We start from the raw sequence: 27,002 nt of genomic DNA, 5'->3' as shown, positions 1-27,002 counted from the left end.
ACTAACTATATGACAATATGAGTGGTCATTCTCACTAAGGGTCACTATTGGTGTCCCCACACTGCAGACTGGAAGCTGAGGCTGAAAGGGAAAAAAATCGAACAAAATATTTTGCCTAATTAGTTGCTAAAGAAGGCAAAAGATAAATTAGATAAAAGCCTGATTATGCTCTCAGCCACAAATGTTTAAAATATTAACTACATTAGCTTTAAACCCTGTGGCCTTGATCTGAAAGTTTACTGGAATACCGTATATACTCGCATATAAGTCAAATTTTTCAGCACATTTTTTGTGTTGAAAAAGCCCCCCTCGACTTATACGCGACTCAGGTGTATTTTAAAAAATATTTTTGGGTTTTTACTTTGTCGGTTGCCAGGGGGTGCAGTTTTTAGGTTAGCGGCACCAGAATTTCAGGGATTTTTCAAGAGACTCTCCTGATACCACCCAAGTTTGGTAAAGTTTGGTTCAGGGGGTCCAAGGTTATGGACCCCCAAATGGGGTGCCCCCATCCCCCATTGTTTCCAATGGGAGCTAATAGTAGATGGAGCTACATTTTGAGGGTCCATAACTTTGGCCCCCTTGAACCAAACTTCACCAAAACTGGGTCATATCATCAGGATAATCTCTTGCTGATGCCAGCCAGGTTTTGTGATGTTTGGTTTAGGGGGTCCAAAGTTATGGATGCCCAAAGGGGATGCCCCATCCCCCGTTGTTTCAAAGGGAGCTAATAGTAGATGAGGCTACATAACTTTGGACCCCCTGAACCAAACTTCACCAAACCTGGGTGGTATCATCAGGAGGGATTCCTAAAAATACTCTAAAATGTTGGTACTGCTAACATAAATATTCCTTCCCTGACCAAAAATCCAGTTTTGAAGGATTTTAACTCTTGTGTTTTAGCTTGGTTGCTGGTTGAGCTAAGGTTTTTGTACTTTTAAAGTTATTGTTGAGACCATATTGTTTTTGTGGACCCTCTTTTCCACTTACAGAGCTAGTTTACTGTTTTTCTTTGAAATAAATATTCAAAAACATTTAACCTACTGATGCCTCAATTAATGTAATTTTATTGGTATCTATTTTTATTTTTGAAATTTACCAGTAGCTGCTGCATTTCCCACCCTCGACTTATACGCGAGTCAATACGTTTTTCCAGTTTTTTGTGGTAAAATCAGGTGTCTCAACTTATAATCGGGTCGATTTATACACGAGTATATATGGTAGCTGCACATGCACTACCACTCAGTTAACCTTTATTCCAACCCACACTGTTTTTTATACTCCTCTTTGTTTAAAAAGCAGCTTGCAATTCTCTTGGTGAATGCACATGCATAGGGCAGATGTATGATGCTAATTTGAACAAAAAGAAGAACCCCATAGAATAAAAAAAAATGTGAAAATGTTCTACATAATTATTAACTGGAACCAACAAAAAAACAGGGCCACCAAGACCAGGAGAGAGAGGAATCCAACTAGGAAGACAAGATTTGGACAACTCAGGTTACTCTGGGGAACCAGGCAAGTCACACTGTGTCCATACAACGTTTGCATTGGGTCAAAACGGTAGGAAGGGATCCAGAGATAATCTCTGCGGGCCTATGCTGTCTCTCAGCAGCCCAAATCCTATGTTAAATCCAAGTAAATCCTATGTTAAATGCAAGTGGTGGCAAAATACGAACTAGCCAGAGTTTTAAAACAGCAGTGTTGGATATTAAAAGTACTTAAGAAGGTTGTATGAAGCCAGAAACTGCTGACTTCCTATCCTTAATTATTCACCTGTTACTAAGTTGATACTTTATAAGTGGTCTGAATCCAACTTCAATCAGTCAATCTTTCAGCTTCAGAAGTCAGAAATATTTCTGGTGCAGAATATACAGCTTTGATTGTAATAACTGGCACAATGTGTAACAGTAATAGTCCTTCTTAACAAGTGATTACGATAACTGCTTCCCCAGCCTGTTGCATCAGCTTCTCAGTGGAAAAATGATTTTCAACACTAAAGAATTATTGCTAGAGCTACGCAACTAATTTTGAGAGTATCAGCTTCCAACAGCAGCTTTCATGAAACACAGGAAAGTGACCTCAGCAATATTCAAAAGAATGGGGTGGAGCAAGAAACTGAACAACAGGAACAAGATTTGGTGCCTATAGTTTGTCCCCGGCCATGTAGTCTGACAGTGCTGCATTACTGGCATACCAGTAGTATTGCTAATATAAACAATAATAACCGTCCCATTCTTTCACATAGCAATTGTAGTGCTTGTACAAAACTGGTGGACAGTTAGCCAAATCCTTGAAGTGTTTGGCTGCAGAAAGTCTTATACTGAATGACTACCCCATAAATAGGGAGTTTTTCAGTATGTGAAATGAAAATGTTCACTAACTACAGTGTTTGAAATCACTATCTTTCTTCAGTTGAAATTGCTAAGTCTCTGGCACATATTTCCACACTTGTGGTTCAGTGCTGTTTATTATATTTATACCCAGGGGTGAGATTCAAATAATTTAACAACCGGTTCTGGTGGTGGGATTCAAATAATTTAAGAACTGGTTGTTTACAAGCACCATTTTAACAACCAGTTCTGCCGAAGTGGTGCGAACTTGCTGAATCTCACCTCTGTTTATACCCCACTGTTATTCTGAAGAGAGTGGCATTTTATCTTACAACAGCCCAATAAGAAAGTTAATTATCGACCTCTTTAGCCAAGCAGATTTTGTAACCAGGGTTTTTCGTGATCCAACCCAGATCACAAGCCACTACATACAAGCGAGGAGCAGAAAGAATCCCTAGAAGAAAAACATATGTTTTTCTATAGAAGTATTTTTATACTGGTAACAAGGGAATCCTGCTCTGATTTTGGAAACTACCATGAGCATTGTGGGGATGCTGGGCAGCTCAAATCAGTTTCCTGCAGAAATATAATCAGTCTTACCCTGAAGAATTCCCTATTAGTGCACATACAGTTCCAGTTTAGCAACTTTAATCATATCCTCAGACACTGACTGGCAGACATTAGCAATATCACTTTGAATTACTTTTCCAACAAAATGAACTGATAATTTTGGCTTCCATAAATCTACAACAACTTTATTTGTACTAACAAAATGAGTTAAAGGTAGTATTTGCAATTGTGACTATTTATTGTGCATAAGCAATATTTTGTAATTTGGTAATAAATAACAAGGAATTATTTTAAGCAACGTGTTACAGCCTATTTTATCCAAACGAAGTGAGGAAAGGTGGGGAAGTAAGCCCTGGACAGACTTTAGAAAGCATTAATCTAATCGTAAGTTTGAATAAGCAGATGTGATATTTGCACAGGAGTTTTCTTTACGGTTAAATATAGGAAAAACAGACAATAAAGCTGACGATCAGCTCTTTTGGAACAAAATAGAGATAATAGAAGACTTTATGTATTCCTCAGTGAGATGCTTCATGATCTATTCAGTGCAAGATACCCGGGAAAACCCCCCACAGAAATTAGAGGGCATAGAAAGGGCATTTTCTGGCATGGAGAATATTACTTTTTTTCCAAAGTATGATACAAAGAGTAGTATACTGCAATCCAAAACCATTTAGAGTTGAGAATGGCTGGATTCAATGTAATTTATTATCTGAAAAGGCTTAAAATAAAATTTTCTTGGGTTAATAGATTCATTTACTGAGCTGAAAGTATCGTGAAAGTATCTGATCCTGTACACATTTACTCACAAGCAGGTTCCACAGAATTCAACAAGAGTAAAATTCTCTAAGGGAGATTATAGGGTTTTCAGCCTAAACAGTAGTAACTGCAACTGCAATAAATCACATGGAGTACTGCCAAGAAAATCAAGCCATCCAAAATTATGTATAGGTGCTATACTAGTTCTATTACTGGCCAAAGCAAAGGAAAGAATAAAACCCTACAGTTAAAAGCAGAATGTAAACCAAAAAAAGTTCTGATCTAGTAATTGGGTTAACATTTCTAAACTGAAAAAAAAACTTAATATTTCAAATACTTGATATAAATCAAGAAGCTATTGAATATATTTTATTTTTGTTCCCCCCTTCAACTACTTCTCTAGGTTACTGCAGAACTAAAAACACAAAACCAATTTCTGAAAACAATGAGTTGTATTTAATTACATCTGAGTTCTTTTTGCAATTTGTACTTCAATGGGGAGGAGTGGCCAGGATATACATAGGAAAGAATAAACTGAACAATTTGTACTATATTTCTTCAGTCTGGAAAAATAATTTTTGAAACAGAAAAAATTGACCTGTTTCAACACTGAGGTCAGCTTTACTTAGTGATGTTTCTTAGGAGGACTCTAGTGCCATCTTGGCTGACTACATACCATAAAGGTCAGAGGTTACCTGGTGGAAAAGAGGGCCATTGTAGTACAAACTTTTATAACTCCAGGCAAACACACACACACACATTCCACACGACTTTAAGCTATAAATGGCTTTCCTACTTGCATTTAAGTAATTGGATATCTTTACCAGAACTGTGAGAGCCTCACTGACATGAAGTATCCAAATTGCATTCCTATAAATATCAAAGAAATGATAACTAATTTGTGGATAATCAGGTAAAGTTTTACTGTGGACAAAATGGAAAACTGCCCTCATCACACATGTATTAATATGAATCCAGAGAAACAAAGTCAAGATGGTTAAGGAAATATTCATTTCCTTTGGTTCTAATTTTTAACATTTTCCTATAGGGTTATGCAAATATGAAAATAAATAATTTAATCCACTATGAAAACATAAAATAAAAGTTATATTTTAATCTGATGAATAACATGTTTATCTTCTCCACTTTTGTGTCATGCCGTGATACACAGACATTTTATCACACAACCATTTCCCTCACATGTTCATATTCTAAAATAAAGACTTCACAGTTCTATTTGAAAGACTTCACAGCTAAAAATACACGTGGTTGTGTTAGCAATTTACATATAGACTCACCAAAGAGAGATGTAACATTCCCACAATGATTATCGAAAACAACCCTTACTTCATGGGTAAAATCTGCTGGAGTAGTCAGGCTTGAAAGCAGAAATTGTACTGTACTACAGATACAACTTCAAGACAGTAGTTGAATGACTCCCTTTTAAAAAATTACACTATTACTGCTGTGTTTCCCCAAAAATAAGACAGGGTCTTATATTCATTTTTGCTGCAAAAGATACATTAGGGCTTATTTTCAGGGGATGTCTTATTTTTTGCGTCCCAGGGGCATAGCGCCCAGGGGGCATGGGGTTCCAGGGGCAGGCGGGGGCGTGGCAGGGACACAGGGTGGGGCTGTGCCAGGGAATCTGTAACTAGGGCTTATTTTTAGAGTAGGACTTATATTTCAAGCATCCTCTAAAAATACCGAAAAATCATGCTAGGTCTTATTTTCGGGGTTAAAACACAGTACTATCAGTTATTTGTAACATTAAATAAAAATATTTAAATGTATATTCCTATTTAAAATGTACAGTGTTATAATAGCACAGAGGGCTTTTTCTTCAGTTACATTACAATTAACAGTTCCATCCAGAGGGAGGGGGCCAAAAGGGCTTGGGGGAGCAGCACAATCTTATGCCAGCATGTCACACCTCCCTAAAGCACCTACTCCCCAGAGCTGTGCTGGGGTCCGCAACAGATGATGGTGTGGGGTTATGTCTGTGAAGCTACAACGTCATTATTAGAGAAGACAAAATATGTGATATTTGTGTCGTCATAGCTTTGCAGACATAACCCTCAAAACCAAAAAAAGAGGGGAAATGACATGTGTGTGGGATCACTAGGCAAAACAACTTTATCTACTTTTTACACAGAAATCATGCGTGGATGGGTTGCAAGCAGAGGAAATATCCATGGAAAATCTTCACAAAATGGCGGAGGCTGGAGTACCTTTGCAGCAGTACACAAAATGGTGGGTGAAACACTGAAACTGACAAGAGCTCCATGCAGCAGATGGGGGGAAAAGATCAATTTTGGCTGTCAACACTTGTTTTCTCCCATGCTGTGGCAACACAAAATGCCCAAACAGATCTTTTTATAAAGTCCTAAAGACGTTATATTTAAGCTGTGTGGAATCCACCTTACTCATCCAAGAATTGCTGCCTAATCATAGCTACCATTTATACCTTCTTGCTCAGGGTCACCAAACAGGAGAGGAGAAGCAACAAAAAAGACAACATTCCAGGAGCTAATGGAGAGAATCCATATTGCTGGGCAATCCATGTAGTTTTATTTCATACATTGCTCTGGTTGGGTCTGGCTGATGTGCATGAGGGTGCAGAAGGAATATTGCACTGGAACTTATGGAGGTTTAAGAAGCCTTGCTCTTGTCTGATTCATGCAGCCAATAGTAAAATTGATAGGTCCTTTGAAGAACAGCTGCGGAAAATTCAGCAGCATTTACAAGTTAGATTTATGAAGTTAAGGGCCCACTAGTGTGTTAATGTTTAAATTAACGTACTTAAATAAGTATGTTCAGTATTCTGGGCCAACTTTGCTATTTGAGATATAGAAAACTCGAGTATTTGATATTCTCTATGATACTAGCAAATGGGAAGAAGCTTATTCTTCTTCAGGAGTGGGGGTGTGATTTAGTAATTAAGCACCTGAGTTTAAAGTAGAAGATCCCATCTTCAATCCCTGGCATCTTCAGTTAAAAATGATCAGGTGAGGGGGGAAACCCAGTGGTGGGATCCAAAAATTTTAATAACAGGTTCCGATGGTGGTGGGATTCAAACAGTGGCGCTGGTGCACACATGCACTTCCAGTCCCTATTGGGCAGAGAGGTTGCTTTAGTAACCCCTTCTCGGCACTCAGAAAAAATTAGTAACCACTTCTAGAGAAGTGGTAAAAACTGGTTGGATCCCACCTCTGGGAAAACCTCTGTCTGAGACATGGAAGAACCACTACCAGTCAGGGTAGGCAATACTAACTTTGGTAGATCAACGGTTGGACTTAATAAAACTGTTCTGAATATAAATAATGACACATATTAACCATGGGATCAAAACAATCTACACAGCAGGGCCAATCCTGGCTTGGTTATGGTATATAAACCAACGAAACCTCTAGATTTTCAGAAAAATATGATTTTCAAAAATCAAATCTGAGGTTAAGAAAAAACTCAACAGATAAAAGCATGCACAGGCTTTGCAGAAAAAGCCAAATTCCTATAGCATTTTGGGTTGCCATAGCAGCCCAAAAGAGCACCTGACATTTCAGTGAGCTGTAGGGAGAGAAGCAAGAATCAGGGGGAGCAAAATGAGGTATCAAGAGGGGAAAATGTGACATGCAGCAAAAGGGAAGGTAGCAGAGATGAATGGGGCAGGGAGAGGACAAAAGTGGAATCAACACAGCTAGAAAGCAGGGAGCGACAGCACAGCCAAAGGCCGTGAGGGAAATGGAAGCAAGAGAAGTGGCATGATAACTAGTGGCATGAGAAGCAGAAACTAGCAAGGGAAGAAAGACCAAGAGTGGTATTTCTTTACCACAAGAGTCCCTGTACATGCATTTATAAGTTTCATGTTTATCTAAATATTTATTCATATAAACAAAGAACAGCCCTGAAATAGCACATGGGATGGGGATGGGGAGCAAAACATAGAATGTGACTAAAGAGACAAGTATCCACTGGCAAGTCCATGCATAATAAATATTTTAACCTTACAGTTAATTACATATTAAAGGTAAAGTTAGTCGGGTCATTACTGACCCTCACATCACAATGTTTACTAAGTAGACTGTGTTTATGGGGTGTTTTGTCATTGCCTTTCCCAGCCAAGTATACTTTACCCCCAGAAAGTATACTTCCCCAAGTATACTTTGTCCTCAGAAAGTTGGATACTCATTTTACTGACCTCGGAAGGATGGAAGGCTGAGTCAACCTTGAGCCAGAAACCTGAAACCGACTTCTGCCAGGATCAAACTCAAGTTGTGTGCAGAGCTTTGACTGTAGTACTGCAACCTACCACTGAGAAATGGGTAGGTTGCAGTAGAAATGAACTTCACATTACACTCATAGTATGAACGAATAGGTTAGTCTTTATTAAAGGAACACCTAAATATCATCTAAACATTTGATAGAGGAATTCTGAAGCCCTTTTACTAAGTGATGGCTTACTGTAAAGCAGATATTCTTTGTCGGGTCCAAGAGGGGACCAGCATATTACCAGAAATCCTAGCGAGAGTAGAAAACATTTTCCTCACAGTTTGAGATGCTACATGTGACTATTCCTATAGTCTCCAGCTGTGTGTATTTATTCACCTGTATTTATGTTCTGCCTTTCTCACTGAGACTCCAAGCAAATTCCACAGTGTAAATTTATAACAGCCCATATGAAAAGATATCTCATACATACAGGGCATGTCATAACAATCAATATGAGCAGAAATCAAATGAGCAATGTATGAGGACTACGATTACTGAGATCTGAATGAGAACAGCATATCAGGTATGACACACAGTGTAGACATAATGAAGAAAAATGGTACAACAAGGAAATGTGCAGCAAATTGATATGTCTTATACACAGTGATATAATCCACAGTCCCTTTCCCTTTACAATGTGCCTTCCTGAACTATTCTGTCATATCACTCTTTCAGAGAGTATGGGAGCATTCCTGACCTCTTTAGGAAGGCTATTTCACAAGGTGGGGAGGGCAGCAATACAGAAAGAATATGTCTGATTCTGCCTGTTTTCAGGGAAGCATGTACAAAATGTCCATCATAGAAAATTATTACTTTGTAACTTACAGCCCAATTCAGATGGGGAGGGAAATGCTCACAGGGAGCAGTGGAGGGCTGCAACAATGCATTTGCCCCCATTGCCAGGACAAGGGACACCCACACCCACCCTGTGCAGGGAGCAAAGGAGCTGGTGGCCAGCTGTCCCACATCTCTGCAGAGTCGAAATCTGGAAACTGGGGCCGCTCAGATTCTGACATGGGGGAAAGAGTGTTGGGCTGGGACATTCCCAGCGGTGTTACAAATGTTGGTTGATTTTCACTGATGTTACAGCCCAGGAATGCCAGATCTCTGACCTGTAGACTTATGCTGCACAAAAGTGCAGCGTAAGCCTGTTTGATCTATGGGACAATTTGAGTGGTGGGACGGTTTTCTGTTTTCCCTTTCAGTGCCACCTGAAGCCCTTTGAAGGCGGAACAGCCCTACCTTCACTGCACCACCTCCAGCCCCCACAACTGGATTTTGCTCTTAAAGTCAAGAAGAAACGATAACGGGGGAGGGAAAAAGTTTCTCCCCAAGATTTATAGAATACACTAAACAGCTTCATTATTGAAAACAAAAGTGGGACAGTGAAAACTGGTTGCCTCAGGATTTTAACAGGGTTGACTTCTCCTGGGGATGCTAATCTGTTACTTTTCATGAACAGTGAAATGGGGAAGCTGACAGAAAATAAATTGGCAGCTGTGGGGTTGAAACAGGAATGAAGAAAAAAGCAACAAGCATGAGGTGAAGGAAACCAAATACAAAGGCAGAAACGCAGGCATGCTAATAAGTATAAAAGGATTTCCATATTTCTTACACAACTGAATATTACATACAACCAATTCCTTGCTGCCATATAGCTTTTATCACTTACCATCACCTCATCAGATTCGCAGAGCCTGTCTACCCATTCTTAATTCCGCCTCCTAAAATTTACAAAAATATATTTAAAAGTCAATAATCTGTCTGTTCGCTCATGGAAATCCCTTTTTTTTAAAAAGAAAAATCCAATCTACTACTTTTTTAAACATACCTATTACATTTATTTCTAAATACAGGTTATCGCTATGCTTCCATATACTCTTACTTGAGAACAAGCCCACCTTAAAAGAGGAAGACTTTTTTCTGAGCATACATTAGTAGGACTGGACTACATTACATAAAGAGCCAGTATGGTGCAGTGGTTGGACTAGTATCTGGTAGAACAAGGTTTGAATACTCAGTTGGGCCATGGAAGTTTGCTGGATAATCTTGGGCTAGTCAACCTAACCTACTTGACAGGGTTGTTGTAAGAATTAAATGCAGACAAGCAAAATGATGTAAACTGTTTCAGATGCCCACTGGGGAGAAAGATGGAGTAGAAATGAATCAATAAAGAAGCAAATTGAATCAAATAGAGAAAAAAAACCTGAATCAAATAAAGTTTTTTTAAGCAATAATGAAAAAAGTAAGTTAAATCTATGTTAAAATTTACACAAAGCAGAAAAAAATATATATTTTAAGGTAAAGCCAGCGCAACCTTAAAGGGGGGGGGGGAATAATTGCATGTGGCCAGGGACAGAGCTTCCACTGCATATGCTCACTGTCTTTAAAGAGGGATGCTCCCTCAAACTTCTGTGGAACTACTCTATGCATCTTTAAGCACTGTGCCTACATTTTTGATGCTGTTAGTCTACACCAGCGTATGGGGGTGTTTCCAGACCCAAAAGGGGTCGAGAAGAAGTCGCTCCAACCCCTGGAATGCCCCTTTACCTTGCATGCCACTCCTCCCTCCCCTTCCTTTGGATGCTACCCTTCCCCCTCCCTCCGCTAGGGTGGGTGGCCATGTCCAGATGCCGGGCCCCCTCCCTTGCATGCCACCCCTCCCCCCCCTCTGCTAGGGTGGGTGGGCCATGTCCGGCTGCTGTGCTGGATCTGCAGCAGATCTGCTGCCTCTGAGAGTTGCCTGACTTGCCTCTGAAGATGCCAGCCATAGATGTGGGTGAAAAGTTAAGAGCAAAAACTACCAGAATACAGCCACACAGCCAGGAAAAAAATTAGCCAATATGAGGAGAAATCTAATAAAGTTCCTCTCTACCATCCTCAGTCTTCTGGCAATGTTTCGAATTCAATCCTAAAATATATGTGAGACCAAATCACTTAAGGTAAGTAACAACATGATCTACTAGATGTGAATACAATAGCCTCTTGCAGTAAGACATCACACAAAGATGATTAATCAGTTAGACTATATTGATAAATCCTTCCAACTGCATCATATGAACATTCTCATTCATTTGGATTATCCACAACTTTCATAACTGATGGTTCCAAATTATCTTCAAGCCTCTAAGCCTTCACAAACCAAACAGAATTAATCCAACAAAATGTTTGCATTAGTCAAAGGAAAAGGCCAAGGGGTTTGATCCAAGTAATGCTAAGCAGAGCTCCACTTATGAGAACAGGTCCTTCCTGTCTCCCCAGTTTTCTGCAAGTCCCCCTTAGAAAGCTGTCCCTGAAAACTGGAAGAACCCTCAGAATCAGCTGGGGCCGTTATGCAGAGAACTACAGCTCAAACTAGAAATTTAAAGGAACATGGGTCTCTTCTCCTTCTGTTCAAACAAGCACCCGAGGACCCAATTCAATGTGCACTGACCAATTAAAGTTCACAAGGTGTACACTGCAAGCACTTTTAGAAGAAGGAAAATGTAAGGCCATTATATGAGACCATTAAAAACAAAAAAAATCAATTTTTTAAAAAAGTTTTAACTTTTTACACTTAAAATATTGTTTTAAAAACATTAGAGTGAAATGTATTTTTATTTTGTAAGGAAACAGTGATTTAAAGAGAACAACAGTATACCCTGTTCTGAAATTTTAGCACAGATTCTTGTTCAATTTAGGCTATTTTCACACAGGCATGGTAAAAGCTGCCTCACACTGGGCAAGCAGCAGTAAGTAGGACTGAGGCATTTACATGCCTTATCTCCATACTGCTTTCTGCTGGCAGCACCCCCTTCCTGTTGGTTGTGTTGGTGCAAAAGAGATGACCTGTGACAATCTAGCCAAGGCCTTCCACCACAGTCTGGCACCTACCACCAAAACCCGATGGGTGACTCACAGCTATGCCAGATTATTTTTAATGTCCTGTTAAAGAGCTAAAAGGGGCAAGGATGCCAGGGTTCAATGTTGCAATTTTGCAAGTGGCACTAACCTCCATTCCTCTCTGGTTTGGCTGCAGACAATCTTTCACACGAGTGCTCTGCCTACCGCTGGCAAGCGGTTCAGCTGGGAAAAAGGAAAGGTTTTTCTTTGCTCTGAGTTAGAAGGGAAAGCCCCAGGAACCCCACAGTCTACACTTGGAAAGAGCATGGTATTCTGTGGAAACTTCAAAAAAAAAAAAAAAAGGCAAGGACATACTGTGTAGCACTCTGGGGGGAAAAATCCCCAACGTTGCTTAAAGCACCACATAAAAAGGAAACCAGAATTGAATAAGAGGGAAGTAGTAGTTTAAAGCATGAGAAAAAATAAGAGGAAATTAGTAGGTTTGCATTTGGCAAAGTTCCCCCTACTTTTCAAATATTTAACATACTTACTGGCAAACAGAACGTAGAAACTAATAAAGCAATAGTAGATATTTTTTCTAAAATGTAGCCGGAATAGACAATGCCCAAGAAGAAAGTCACCTACGTATTGTAAAGGAAAAAGCTTGGTCCTCTAACCTACAGGAATAAACAAAATGCAAGGATTGCTCATTGGAGTGCCATATTGATGAGGACAGGATTTGTGGACACCAAGACAGTCTACATTCTATGCTCAGCACTGTGCGTGTCAAAACAATTAAATACATTGGCATTCAGTAATTTATTCTGCTTGGAATTTTTAAAGGCGACGCTAGAATCACAAGCAGAAAGAAGAAAATAGCAAATGGTATGGAGACTGGGCATGAAGAATGGTTGGAATACTTAAGTAGTTACAAGAGAGAGGACCAAGATGTTATGGTAGACAACAGAACTCTAGGCCCCTGGGTCTGTCAAGTATGCTTCTCTGTACCTGCTACACTCACCAGCATGTTTTTACAACATCCTTCAAAACCACAACATCTAGGAATTTACTTACAGTCACACATTTAAAACTACCCATCCTGGCATAAGTTTCATGAACCCTTAATTACTACCTAGAAGTCAACCTTCAAACGCACAACCGCATGGGACTTCTTAAGGCTGTTGTAAAACAGAATTTACCAAGAAGTTCTAATTAGTATGCATACTTACAACTAAATTAAAGTACAGTTTTAAAGATTTCATTTAAAAAGTTACAGTGAATTTTAAATTACAAGTAAATATGTCAGAAAACTGCTTTTCTCTCCACCCTTTCCAGATTATAACCTCATCATCACCACCACCATCAGTTTTAACATCCTGTTGGCTGGGCCAAGCCTTCTTCAAGGACTAAACCATTCTTATGTAAGCAGTAATTTTATGTTTTTGTCTCCTTCATGATACACTTGCCTTATGAACAACCTGTCCATCTAATTTTTCTTTAAATAAAAATAAAACTTTATTAACTCTGGCTTCACAAAAAAAAGGTAAATTTCACCTTCAGAAAAAGATCTTATTTGAGGTTTCTCATGCCTGAAGAGACATTTGTCTTAACCAATTTTACTATTAAATTCATTTGTATCTGAAAATATAACATAACAAGTCATAAATTACTGGTTAATTAAATTTCATTTGTGTTTTTTTTAATTATGAGGCTTAGCCCTTTTACATAGCATATTAAGTAAACTTTCCCCCCCACATAGGTACATCTTGCAGGATGCTGTACATTATATGGTATTGCAAAGCTATGCACCTGAATGAATATGTATCTGGACTATGGTTTCTTATTTTATTCTGTATCAAAACTGTTTTAAAAGTTGGGCTTTTAAAATAAAATAAGTGTTCTATATACAGTATAGCACACCCGAAACATAGTTCATGAAATGGTACTTTTACAGTGGATTAGATAGATCGAAAACAGCAAAACTAATTCTGAACACCATTTGATCATTTTTCAGAGATCTTTTCGGATAACTATATACAATTATTATTATATCAATATATATATATATGGGGGGAAATGTTACAATGTATATGGAAAAATATGTGAATGTAAAAATAAAGATAAATATAGATCTATTATTTATAGGCATACTGGATTATACAATAATAGAACAAAGAAAGAGAATGCTATTTAAACTTATGATCAGAGCGGCCCATGCAGTAATAGCATTAGGGTGCAAGGACAAAAGAATCTGGACAATACAGAAATGGTTGGAATATATGTGGGAACAAATACAACTAGAAATTTTTGAAATAATGTCAAGAAACCAAATATGGCAAGAAAAACAAAAAGATATGAAGTGGATCTGGACTGAATTCAAAGACTGGTTAAACAAAATTGGAATCACAAAAGAAAACTGGAAGAGTAGAAAGAATGGACCTGCTGCACATTTAAAGAAGAAAAGAAGAAGGGGGGAGGAGGGAGGGGGGGAAGGGGGTAAAAGAATATGGAGGATGAAATATAAAGATGTATAAGATAAATCTGTAACAATCCAAAATATCAATAAAAATTTTATATATATATATGGCTCTGGTTCCAGCCTGGTGGAACTTGGTCAGTTGACATCAAGGCTCTGTGGGATCAATTTTGTAGGACCTGCAAGGCAGAGATGTTCCATTGGGTGTTTGGTTGAGGCCATCCGTCAGTCCAATTTGTTCCAACTGGAAAGCTGGCCTCCCATCTTTTACATCACTCTTAAGTTATTGCCATTTTTGCAATCCTGTTCAATTCCACCTTGCACATTTCCAACTTATGCACCTCTCTCCGCCTTCCCCAATAATAGAGAAGAAATTGTGTCTTAGGCTGGGATCTTTTATTGGGTAGTCTGCCATCATAGATATTAGGTTTTAGAGTTAATTTATATAATATTTTAGATATTGTGGTTTTATTCTGTATGTAAGCCACCTGAGCCCAACTTTGGCCAGGAATGGCCAGTATAAATATAGTAACATAAAATATAATAAATAAATATTTGACAATATCTTCAGTAGAAATGGCCAGCAGAATTCTCTGTCAAAACCAAAGGATCACACTTGTGAACACAAACATACAAATCTGATTTGAAGCTATGCAAAAAATTACTAGGCAGGAAATGGAATACCAGAGCACATTTTCCAAATTTTGAAGCTTAACACTTAAATGGGAGATTTATAATTGCTGGGTCCAAATTTCTACTCTAATTCATATTCATATAGACCAGTGATGGAGAACCTATGGCATGGGTGCCAGAGGTGGCACTCAGAGCCCTCTCTGTGGGCACGCGCAAACAGAGTCACCCCCCCTTCACATCTAGGCTGGCCTGGGCCGTTGGGCTCGATTATTAGCATTAAACCTAAGAGCTAGTTTTGGGGAAGCAGTGTAGGTAACCCTGTTAAGCGCTGTTAAACTCCACTGATTTTCATGCAAAGAACTAAAGCGCGATCCTTTACCTGGGAGTAAGCTCAGTTGCTGGCAATGAAGCTTGCTTCTGAGTAAACCCTCCTAGAGTCGTGATTCACCGTTGGAAGAGTTGCACGGTTGCTTCAAAGCAAAGCCACCAACTACCACCAAGCTTACTCCCGAATAAAGCATGCCTCAGAGCCAACTGTTTTTTCTAAACTAAAACCTCAGTATTCGGGTTAAATTGCCGTGTTGGCACTTTGTGATAAATAAGTGGGTTTTGGGTTGCAATTTGGGCACTCGGTCTTGAAAAGATTTGCTATCACTGATATAGACCAATGACATACACATAAAAAGCAAGGCAAAACACAACTGTTGAATCGCAAGAGTTTACACCTAAAAAGGTCAGCAAGTAGGAAAACTGCTTTTAATTGTATTGTCGAAGGCTTTCAATTGTTAAATTCATTTTTAATTGTTAAATTCATTTTCATTGCTGGAAATTATTTAAGAATTAACATGGTACTTCCGATCTGTGCCATGGAACGAGATTCTGGAATGCATTTGGTATCAACAATTTATTTTCACATATACTGGAGCCAATATAGAAAGCAACAGCCTAAGAAAATTCACTGCCCCAAGAATGCTATAAAGTTAAGTTTACATATAAACAAGCAATAACTTAATAAACGTTTATTTTTATGTCATAGAACAAAACATTCTAAAGTGAAATGATAAATAAGCTTCAGGTTGGATCTAATCAGCTTTTTCACTGGATCTCTACCAGCTCCCCTCCACATTACAATCCCCTTTCCACAAATACATCCTTCGTGATGGTCAAACAAAGTCCTGTCCTCCCTATTCCACCAATAGAGAATGAGATTTTCTGGCACCATGGTGATCGGGTATCTGGGGATTATCAAGCATTGGCCTAAATGATGGTAGCTGTGTGCTGCTCAGTGTATCCCCTCCTTAAGAATGTTAATAACTTATGATGCAGATCAGCCATTATATAAACTATTCATAAAAATGCTAGTCACAAATACTGACACAGTATGAATTGATAAGAAAAATCAGGTTTAACACTTAACTTCAACAAATTATTATTGTAAAAACAGTCTTTGAAGCATTCCAACTAATTTTTTACAATGTTGAATAAGATTTGTATAAATGTGAAAGGTTTTTACTGTAGATCACCATTCCAAGAGACTCACAGGATTTTGTCAAAACATGAAATTAACTGCAATGCAAAGGAGGTGGGTAAAGCCACATTGGAAGTGGTGGAAGGGTGGCGCTTGTGCCATTAAAGCTGGGCAAAGTGGCATGGAGGCTGCACTGGCATTCTAAGAGCTTTCCTGGGGGCAGACTTTCAGCCCGGGAACACCCCCTACGCTGGCAGTCAACTTATGCCACCAAAAAGTGTGGCATAATCAGTCTTCCTGATAGGATTCTTTCAGGCAGCTGGGTTTTAAAAAATGTTTCCCTTTTCTCATGCCGCTTGAAACCTCACTGGAGGCTGCACAGCACTGTCTCTGACTGCTGCTCAACCCTCCACCCCCCTTCAGACAACCAGTTCACGTGGAAGTGTACTGGCTGATTTCAGCAGTAAACAAGATGAAGTCAAAAGGAGAGTAGGCCATAGTAATGATTTTTAAAGGGTTTTTTTTAGTTTTTAATTTTATTAAACTTATACCCTACCCATCCCTGGTCACAGCCAGGCTCAGGGCAGCTTACATACAAAACCAATAAATACATACAAAAAACCCCCAATAAATAAAGTCAGCTTTAAAATAAGGTTAACCATCCCTATCCCCTTACATACCTATGGTGATAATTACCTTCAGCCTATAAATTGATCCAGAGAACCAACATAATAAGAAGGGGTTATTCTAAATAGTAGATATTTACAACAATGGTCCAATAGACTGTTGAAGGTAAGTGACTGATGTTATACCAATGAGTGGGAGGCCAGTGACTGATGTTATACCAATGAGTAAGTGGATGGCCTCAACTAAAGGCCCTGCAGAAAATCCCTGTCTTACAGGCCCTGTGAAATTGGACAAGGCCCTGCAGGGAACTGTTGTCAGCAGACAGAGTATTCCATCAGGCTGGAGAAAGTACTGGCTCTGGTCGAGGCCAGCCTAATGTCCCTAGGGCTGGTGACCACAAGGAAGTTCCCATTCCAAGGAACAAGGTGACCTTCTTGGGCAATATAGGGTTAGGCGGTCCCTAAGGTATGAGGGTCCCAGACCACTTAAGGCCTTCTCTTTTACAATTGACCTCCTCTTCCACAGAAACTCTATAGCTACAATCTTTGACATACAATTGATTTTCCACTAGATCAAAAGATCAAAGAAAGGCCACTGTGAAGCTGAGATTCCTGTTGCACAAAACTCTTGAGGAAGCCATCTTTTGTGATAAGTAGAATCTCTTACATGCCTGTGGAGTTGCAGTATTCAGAAATATGGCACAACACTTTCAGACATAGTGACACTTTGGTTAGAGTGTCAGACTAGCATCCGGAAGACCAGGTTTTAATATCCGGTCTGCCAATCTGGACCAGTCTTGGACCAATCATCCACCTCTTAGTTTAACTTGCCTTTGGGGTTGTGTGAATAAAATGGAAGATAGGATAACATTGTAAGTTCCTTTGAGTCCCATAATGGAAGAAAGTAAGAAAGTAAGAAAGTAAGAAAGTAAGAAAGTAAGTAAGAAAGTAAGTAAGTAAGTAAGTAAGTAAGAAAGGAAGGAAGGAAGGAAGGAAGGAAGGAAGGAAGGAAGGAAGGAAGGAAGGAAGGAAGGAAGGAAGGAAGGAAGGAAGGAAGGAAGGAAGGAAGGAAGGAAGGAAGGAAGAAATAACAGTTGGAAACAGGCTGAACTATGGGATTTCTCAAAACTGGTCTCAACATATTCATTAGGCATCCAGAGAAGACGGCATAGGCGGACAATTAACAGGGCACAATCTCTGTATTTATTTATTCAGGTATATCATCCCTTTTACCCATGAGATGTCACCATATTATCCATCTGTTCTAGTAAAGAAATTCTGATGAGAAAAGTTACAAATGGATTATGAATTAAATTTGTAGCCATCATTGAGGAACACTCCAGTGAGGCACTGGATACAAACATTCAATCCTTCCCTGTCTAGTGCAAAATAATATTAATTGCTCCTGTCATACATTTCTAGTCTGCATGAACAAGCTTCTCACAACAGCACAAAAATTAAATGATCTCATTTTGGCAATAGGTGTAAACAAAGCTTTTGTAAACAATACACAACTTTAGCTTGTGAAACTCATTGCTCCTGGATAGTGTCATGATTAAGATCACAACTGAAATCCAATGACACATGCCTCCTGGAAGGCATGAACAGCTAGCAGTCATACTTTAAATGAACTGTATACTCATTCTGAAGGTATCCCCAAATTTCTAGTTGCTAGAAGTTTGATGTGAACAACATATCATGAGTCATTTCCTAGTTGCTATGATTGCTTTCTTTGAAGCATTCCATACCTGATGCTGTTCCAGACAGGATATCAGTCTGGATAAACCACTCATGTCAACCTCTCTAGCAATTTACTCATTAGGTACTTGCATAAATAAGAATTAAGCGCATAATTCTCCTTGAATTTATTTCCACAGACTAAATGAGCCAGTGACTTAAGGGAGTTTGAGTAGTATAGCTCAATTTAGGACAGCTCTGATGATGTATGCTAAAATGTCTTAGATTTTGAAATTCAAGACTTTGGTTTTAAATGGCTACTTAATTGCAACCAAAGAAATAAAATCTGTTAGTTTATAACTGTATAACTGAATCAGATTACTGATTGTGCAAAGTTATGAAATCTTACAACTGCTGTTTAATTGGAATTAGTGTAATTTTTGGGAAGTTCTGGCTCCTCTTTCCCCCCCACCAAGTGATTACAGCCTAACTCAGTAATTTCAAGTCTGTGGGCTTTTGAAAAATGAAAACATTCCAACATAGATATGCCTAATTTGCTCAGAAGGGTCTATGCTGGAAAACAGAAAAAAAATTGTGTGCTATCCCACAGAGGAACTGCTAGTTTTGCAGTTTAAATTGTAAAGCAGCTGAGGTAGAATCTTAATTCTATTTGTGGGGGAGGGGAAGTTGGTAGAGATTTCTGTCTTTGAGCTTAATTTTACTAATTCTGAAATTGTAAAAACAGAATAATTAACGTGGCAATATGTGAGGAATATTAGAATTGCATATTTGGTATGATTGAAGTTGCAGCAAAGTTAAATTTTGGGTGAAAGATGCTGGGGTTTTCTCCTACCCTTTTATACATATAAGTTCTATTTTTTTTCTCACAGTAGTTTATGGCTTGGAATTTCAAATATTAAGGATAATTACTTTTTAATTATATTAGGATTTTTTAAATTATGAAGTTTTTAATCACCTAATTAACATCATGGGAGAGAGGCTGCAGGAGAAAAGGAATAATCAATGGTAATTGCCTATTTAGCATGGATCCTACCCTATACATTTAAATTAAATTATTCAAAAAAATTAAAACATTCTGTCCAGTTAAGAATTACTCCTCGTTAAGTATGCACAGACTTGTAACCTAACAGCTATTTTATCAGTTTGCAATTCTTATCAAAATATTTTCTTCCTTTTCTCTTCTCTCCCTCCACATGTAGTGCAGTTAAAAAACTGTTTAAGTGCAATTGCTTTATACATCCAAACATTAATTATAAATCCTTTGACTTCTGAAAAATATTTTTATAACAGAATTTTGAAGTATTGGAACACACAATGTGAGGCTACGCCTTTTTCTCATGTCTAATTCTCAAAACTCTTTGACAGTATTCAGAGGGGCAGCCATGTCAGTCTGGTGTGGCCAAAACAATAAGGAGTCTTATGGCACTGCAAAGGTTAACAAATTTATTGTAACAAATGTTTATGATCCACAGCATCTGACAAAGTTTATGCCACCAAAAAAATGTTAATCTTGAAGGCACCATCAAGGCTGCCTGTTTTTTGACAAGTAGGTGGCTCTTCTCTGGATTTCCCCCCATTCTTTTAATACTGGTAAGTCAATGCAATAGAAAAATACCTATTAAATACTAAGTAGAATCATAGGTTCTTTCTCTTGTTTTAAAATACAAGCTTTTGGCTAACATGAGCATTTTCGTAGTATAATTTAGCTGAAATCCTAAGTCATTATTGAAAACTTCACAACTATGTCTCTAAATCATAGTACAATTGCAAGAATACAGGTTTGACCAAGTTAATGCAACTACAGGCTCAGACAGAGGTATAGTCTTAACCAATACACCTTTCCCCAGAAGCATCTTACCCTTGTGAATTGTACACAAGGATTGTTTCAGGTACTTTTTAAAAAGTCAGTACCAATATGACAAGTTTGGTAATATTTATTATTCACTCTCATGGATCAAGGGGCTCTAAAAGAGGAGTCAAGCATGGAAAATTTCAGTCAAAAGCTGTGTGCTTTGGAATGTGCTATTCACAACAAAACAGATTTGTCATGGAAACTTTTTTGTAACAAACTTTAGCTATCTCCATTTTTGAAGAGTCTAACATATATCAACAGATTTGCTTTTTTAATGTAGCACAGAAGTTGCAGAGTAATGTGCTTTAATCCTGGGAAATAGGTAGAAGGTACCAGCAGTTACGAACTAGACTTAAGACTTCTGATGTCTGAAGCCTGGAATTCATCCATGGTTTTTAGGAAGCAAACAGCAGCAATTAGAACTACCTGGTTAGCTCTGCCTAAATTATCTACACACACACACACCCAAAATCTGGATGGTCTAAGCTATCCTGTTCTTGTCAGTTCTCAGAAGCTAAGCAGGGTCAACCCTGGTTAGTACTTGGACGGAAGACCACTAAAGCAGCAGTGGCGTAGGAGGTTAAGAGCTTGTGTATCTAATCTGGAGGAACCGGGTTTGATTCCCAGCTCTGCCGCCTGAGCTGTGGAGGCTTATCTGGGGAATTCAGATTAGCCTGTACACTCCCACACACGCCAGCTGGGTGACCTTGGGCTAGTCACAGCTTCTCAGAGCTCTCTCAGCCCCACCTACCTCACAGGGTGTTGGTTATGAGGAGGGAAAGGCAAGGAGATTGTAAGCCCCTTTGAGTCTCCTGCAGGAGAGAAAGGGGGGATATAAATCCAAACTCTTCTCTTCTTCTAAAGAATAGCAGGGTGTCCATATACAGCGAGGCAAGGGCCAACCACCTCTCTTAGGCCCCTTCCGCACACGCAAAATAATGCGTTTTCAAACCACTTTCACAACTGTTTGCAAGTGGATTTTGCTATTCCGCACAGCTTCAAAGAGCACTGAAAGCAGTTTGAAAGTGCATTATTCTGCATGTGCGGAATGAGCCTTAGTTTCTTGCATTGAAAACCCTATGGGGGTCACCATAAATCGGCTGCGACTGGACAGCACATTACACACACATGCACTGCTTTACTACCATATCAGTACTATACTAAATTCTCAAATTAAGAATAAGATTATTAAGAGAATGTTGTATGAATAACGGTCCCATCTTATGTTAACCATGGTTAAGTTTTACAGATGAACCAAACAAAGATGAAGGCAGATTATTTCTTTGCAAGGTAGCAAGAAGGTATTGCTGCTGTATTTCAGGACACACTTTCTGACAGCAGGGCTTAGCTCAGTTTAGTGTTAACCCTGGTAAAATATGAAAGCCTGCACCTAACATAATGGTAACAGTAAGAAGCAATATGGTTAACAGTAAGAAGCTTCAAATGGAAGCAATAACTGGTTTTAAATAATATCCTGTATTTGAAAAAAATATGCATGTTTTCAAAATGAGGCCCTTTTAAACTGCTGCTCCTTTTTAAAAACTGGCATAGGTCTGCTTTCACATTCTCCCTTCAGGATGACCAGATGCACAAAGACACTATTAGCCATTCAGAAGAGGAGATCTTTGCAGGTTCAGTTTGTCACACAGTGGCAAAAAAGCCACATGATCTACCAAAACATATTAAAGATAAAGAACATAAGAACATAAGAACAAGCCAGCTGGATCAGACCAGAGTCCATCTAGTCTAGCCTTCAAGTTACTCGTGAGTGGCTCACCAGGGTGCCTTTTGGGAGTTCACATGGTGAGGATGTGAGCAATGGCTCCTTCTGTATGGCTGTTGCTCCTGCAGCACCTGGACTGTTAAGGTATTTGGTAACTTCAGATCAAAGAGGATCAAGATTGGTAGGTGCCATAACCGACTTCTCCTCCTCCATAAATCTGTCCAAGCCCCTTTGTAAAGCTATCCAGGTTAGTGGCCATCACCACCTCCTGTGGCAGCATATTCCAAACACCAATCACACGTTGCGTGAAGAAGTGTTTCCTTTTATTAGTTCTAATTCTTCCCCCCAGCATTTTCAATGAATGCCCCCTGGTTCTAGTATTGTGAGAAAGAGAGAAAAATTTCTCTCTGTCAACATTTTCTACCCCATGCATAATTTTATAGGACTTCAATCATATCCCCCTCAGGACGCCTTCCTCTCCAAACTAGGCAAGAGTTCTAAACGCTGGTGCCTTTCCTCATAAGGAAGCAAAGGTAGTCCCTCTAATCATCCTCGCCGCCTCTTTCTCTGCACTTCTTTTCTATCTCTTCAATATCCTTTTTGAGATGTATGCAATTGTGAACTGAACACAGTACTCCGGCAAGCGGCTCATGACTCACAGCTTTATATAAGGGCATGACAATCTTTGCAGTTTTATTCTCAATTCCTTTCCTAATTATCCCCAGCATAGAGTTTGCCTTTTTCACAGCTGCCTTTTTCACAGCTGATAAAGGAACTGTATCTTCCATATATTATTTCACACATACCAAGTACATTCAATCGTTATGAACAAACTGTGGGCTGTTCATACTGAGAACAAGCCAGGAGGTCTTTTTTCTCCCTTGCAGCTGGAAAACTGAAGACTTCGTTTTGCTTGTTTATTATTATGCTTAATTTGGATGTCAAAACAAACCGCGGTTTGTTCTCTTGCCTTCACACCAGGATGAACACACTGCTTTACGTAACTCAGAAAGACGCAAACAAACAACATTCTCTAGCCAAGCAAGACTGGAAGATATACTTTCTGATCCACTACTACTAATTCTGAAAATTAAGGACACACTACCTGCTCAAAGTGGACAGACAGTAACATTAGAATTTCAGCTCCCCCCCCCCAAAAAAAACCCTGCCAAAATATTTTCATCTCATTTCCAAATTCTCCTTCACCTTAAAATGCAAGCTAATGATTGCAAATCACAAAAATCATAATCTATTATAAATTCTATGTTTAGCATTGAAATGATACATCGTAAGAATTTACAAGTACATCAGAAGGTATGCCACAAAAATGTCAAAGTTTAAAAGAAACATGAGAAAAAATTATTCTCATAAACAATATACAAAAGATGTTTGGAACTCATTGCCTCAGCCACCTATGAACAAAACAAGGTGTACTGAGTAAAAGAAGATAAAAGTCAGTATATTGGTGGTTCTGGGGACAATAAAGACAAATATTCTTTTGATGAGAATATCCCAGACCAGGGGTCTGCAACCTGCGGCTCTCCAGATGTTCATGGACTACAATGCCCATCAGCCCTTGCCACCATGGCCAATCTGTTTATACACAACGAAGCATTTTGTCTTCCTTTCAATATCTCTTTTCCAGGCCAACAAATCTGAACATCGCCAACCTGCCTTCTATAATATTATCATTGAGAGTTTTTGGTATCACTATCCATATTCTTCATCAAATGAAATCATGACGCACTGGGAATTTTAGCTGTTATGATGTAAAAGGAACAAAATGCGGATTGATAGATTTTAATGCTACATCATGCAGAAACCTGTTTTCCTCAAGAAAGCACAGTATCCTTAGATCTTTATAAGTGGTAGCTTAGCTTGACCATTAAAATGAAGCAAATAATTAATCTGCAGTATCTTTGAGGGTACTAAGATTTAAGCTAGATAGTTGCAAGTATCCATCAGCATCACAAAGTTGATCTCCCTGAAACAATTAATGTTAAGGAATAAGATAATATCAACGATGTCCAAAATTGCTTAAGAGGCTGCATTAAAAGTGGAGTACTCTTTCTTGGTCCAAAAAATACTAGGTAAAGGTAGATGACTGCATAATTAATATAAAATGACTACTGAAACAATAGGTATCATGTTTTTGTACACTAAATATTTATTTCTTCTTATTCACAATTAGTGGATAATTTCTTTGAGTCTAGTGTTTGAAGTGCTAAGCAACTGCTTTCCCTGTCCTATCTGGAGAACCTGAAATAGCACAATAGTTACACAAAAACAACACAAGTCAGGTGCAAAGGAAGACAGCTATAAATATGAATAACCTCAAAAGTTACTTTGCTTCTTCAAAAGTCCATCAGCGTCCTCCTTCAAATACTAAGGCATCAAGAAGTCCTAAGAAGAAATATATGCCCGAATTAATTTCAAACATACTTACATAATGTATTCAGTTTCCTTAAAGAGCAGAAGTTAGCTAAGCTACTTATTCCAACATTAGAGAAATAAGAATTTCCTCCCAATTCACCTACCTCACAGGGTGTTTGTTGTGAGGGGGGAAGGGCAAGGAGATTGTAAGCCCCTTTGAGTCTCCTGCAGGAGAGAAAGGGGGGATATAAATCCAAGCTCTTCTTCTTCTTCTTTAAGTGAAAGGATATTTCCCTATATTGAACACACAGTACTTTGTTCTCACGCAAGGGCTAATATAAAAGCCACACGGGTAATTAGGAATTGGGCATAAATAGCAAAAAGGACATCAAAGAGTCATAAGGATGGCATAAAGTAGCCCCAGAAGAACGAGGGGAGAGGTGAAAGGTTTTCTGGTTCAGATGATTGAAAGATTGCTGCACCCACACCTTAATGGCTGTGCCTTTGGAACAGCCTCCCAGGTATGTAGAAAGCTCCTATATTCTGTTTGTGAAGTAACAGATGCAAAGAGGAATTCTGCAACACACCTTTAATGAGAATAATTAATGAATGTCTCTGGCAGCTAGTGATGACACTGTCGCAATATTAACTTGATGTATTTTAATTCATGTGTTTAATTTCACTTTCAACTGTGTATATATTTTGTAAGCCACCATTGGCACTGTAGAAAGGAGGGATTTAAATACTAGACTGAGCGTTATGCTTGTCCTTGTCATGTGATAAGATCAACTAGCCAATCTTTGCCAGTTGGATGCTAGCCTACACCAAGACATCATTGGACCCCACTTAGTCTCATCAAGATCTGAAGCAAGATTTTTTTTAAAAAAAAACAAGGCAAAGATGGTATTATTATAACAAAGTAAACTTGTGTATATTGATAACCATGTGTTTTCAAGAGGAAGGTTCAATTTTCCATTTGGAAAAGGTTGTAAATCTAAGTTTTCGAAATAAGTTCTTGAGGGCGCCAAACAATTCTTCAAGTTAATGTTGTGGCTGCTGTGCACCTTGTGATGTAAAATATTTAGACTGGTTGTCAGCATTCAGAGTACATCCCCAACATATTCATATATACGCCCATGTTCATTTTAAACATTTTTACAGTATATATTCATTGTTTCCTGAAAGAGTTGAATAAATTATCTCAATCTTGTTATGGTCGGGGGGGCAGCGGGGGTGGACTGTCAAGCCCACAGTGGGATGGGGTGGCTGCCTTGAGCCTCAGCTGGTTCGCGGGCCTGGATCTGGCCCCCGAGCCACATGTGTCATCTCGGTCTAAAAAATCTTCGTGAATATGTCTGATCTATTAATTAGTATGATTATCATACAAATTTGTCTCTAAAGTCCTTATTTAACATCTGCCAAATTAGCAGTATTCTGACTTCCTAAAAGCAGCCACCAACTATACTATTTATTTTCTCCTTCCTGAAAGAACCTATAATGTTCTGCAATCATAGATAGAGTATAAGAAAAATGATCTCACATATCTGCGGCAATGTCTAAATATGAAACATTTCCAGGCAATAACAAACTTTGCAGTGTCCTAGACCTCTTGGAAACCATTACAATCAGCAATGTATTTCAGGAATGAGATTATAAATTCTTCTATCTATCCCTGTATCCAGGTATTAATGGATGTCACTCTGTTTTCCAGATAGGAAAATCCAAGAGATTATTATATTAACACAACAATGTGCAGATTCACAGATATTTCAGGTCCTTAGTTAAATTTACCAATAATTAAAATAAAGTTTGACATGTTTTAGTTTGGGGTTTGTTATGTTTGTTGTACTAGTGAATTTCCCCACCCAATTGATGTGGCAAGCACAAAATGTTCTATCCTTACATTTATACAATGAAAAAAGGCTGTTATTCTTCCACAGGAGTTAGATTCAGTTTGCAGCCTGAATCTGCTCCAGGTTGCTAAGTGCACTATCCTACAGAAGTCAGAAAGCTGTCCTTCTTATGACCTATCTTGTGACTCTTTTACCTCAACTTTTATGTTTATCATCCATAATAAAGTACTACAAGCAGCAGTGGACTGATGGATCTCAGTATCAGATATAAAGCAACTCTCCCAAAAACTTTTTTACTGACAGCCATATTTAAGCTTTCACTTGCTAAACTAAGAGTCAAACACAAAGAGGACTCCAAAGTAGGATCCAGTTAAAAGGAATACTATTCCACAACTGCCAAGGCAGTAGTAAATTAACTTTTGTATGCAACTCTCAGCAAAATTTTTCTTACTTTCACTAGGTCACCAAGAGTTATATAAAAATGTTCTGAGAGTAGATCCAGTTCACAGTGCTCTGGCTGAACATCTGTAGATCATGAGATCAATAATGT

At 38.6% G+C, this 27,002-nt stretch overlaps 1 protein-coding gene across 13 annotated transcripts in view; it reads right to left on the bottom strand.

Annotated features, from left to right (window-relative positions):
- Positions 1–27,002, bottom strand: part of BBX (BBX high mobility group box domain containing) — a 133,523-nt gene that overhangs the window by 88,647 nt on the left and 17,874 nt on the right. For 8 of the 13 annotated variants that reach the window (XM_048494806.1, XM_048494808.1, XM_048494809.1 and 5 more), the window contains one exon: positions 9,601–9,652. The exons of 4 other annotated variants lie outside the window; for them this stretch is intronic. In XM_048494806.1, the coding sequence (XP_048350763.1) occupies positions 9,601–9,603 (3 nt within the window). In that variant the 5' untranslated portion in view covers positions 9,604–9,652. Of the gene's footprint in view, positions 1–9,600; positions 9,653–24,559; positions 24,630–27,002 lie in introns of all 13 variants that reach the window. One more of the 13 variants, XM_048494805.1, reaches the window with a different exon arrangement.

This window comes from Sphaerodactylus townsendi, linkage group LG04 (assembly GCF_021028975.2).
Source record: "Sphaerodactylus townsendi isolate TG3544 linkage group LG04, MPM_Stown_v2.3, whole genome shotgun sequence".
Lineage (NCBI taxonomy): Eukaryota > Metazoa > Chordata > Lepidosauria > Squamata > Sphaerodactylidae > Sphaerodactylus > Sphaerodactylus townsendi.
The sequence above is the reverse complement of the archived record's forward strand: the minus strand, read 5'-3'. Positions and strand labels throughout refer to the sequence as shown.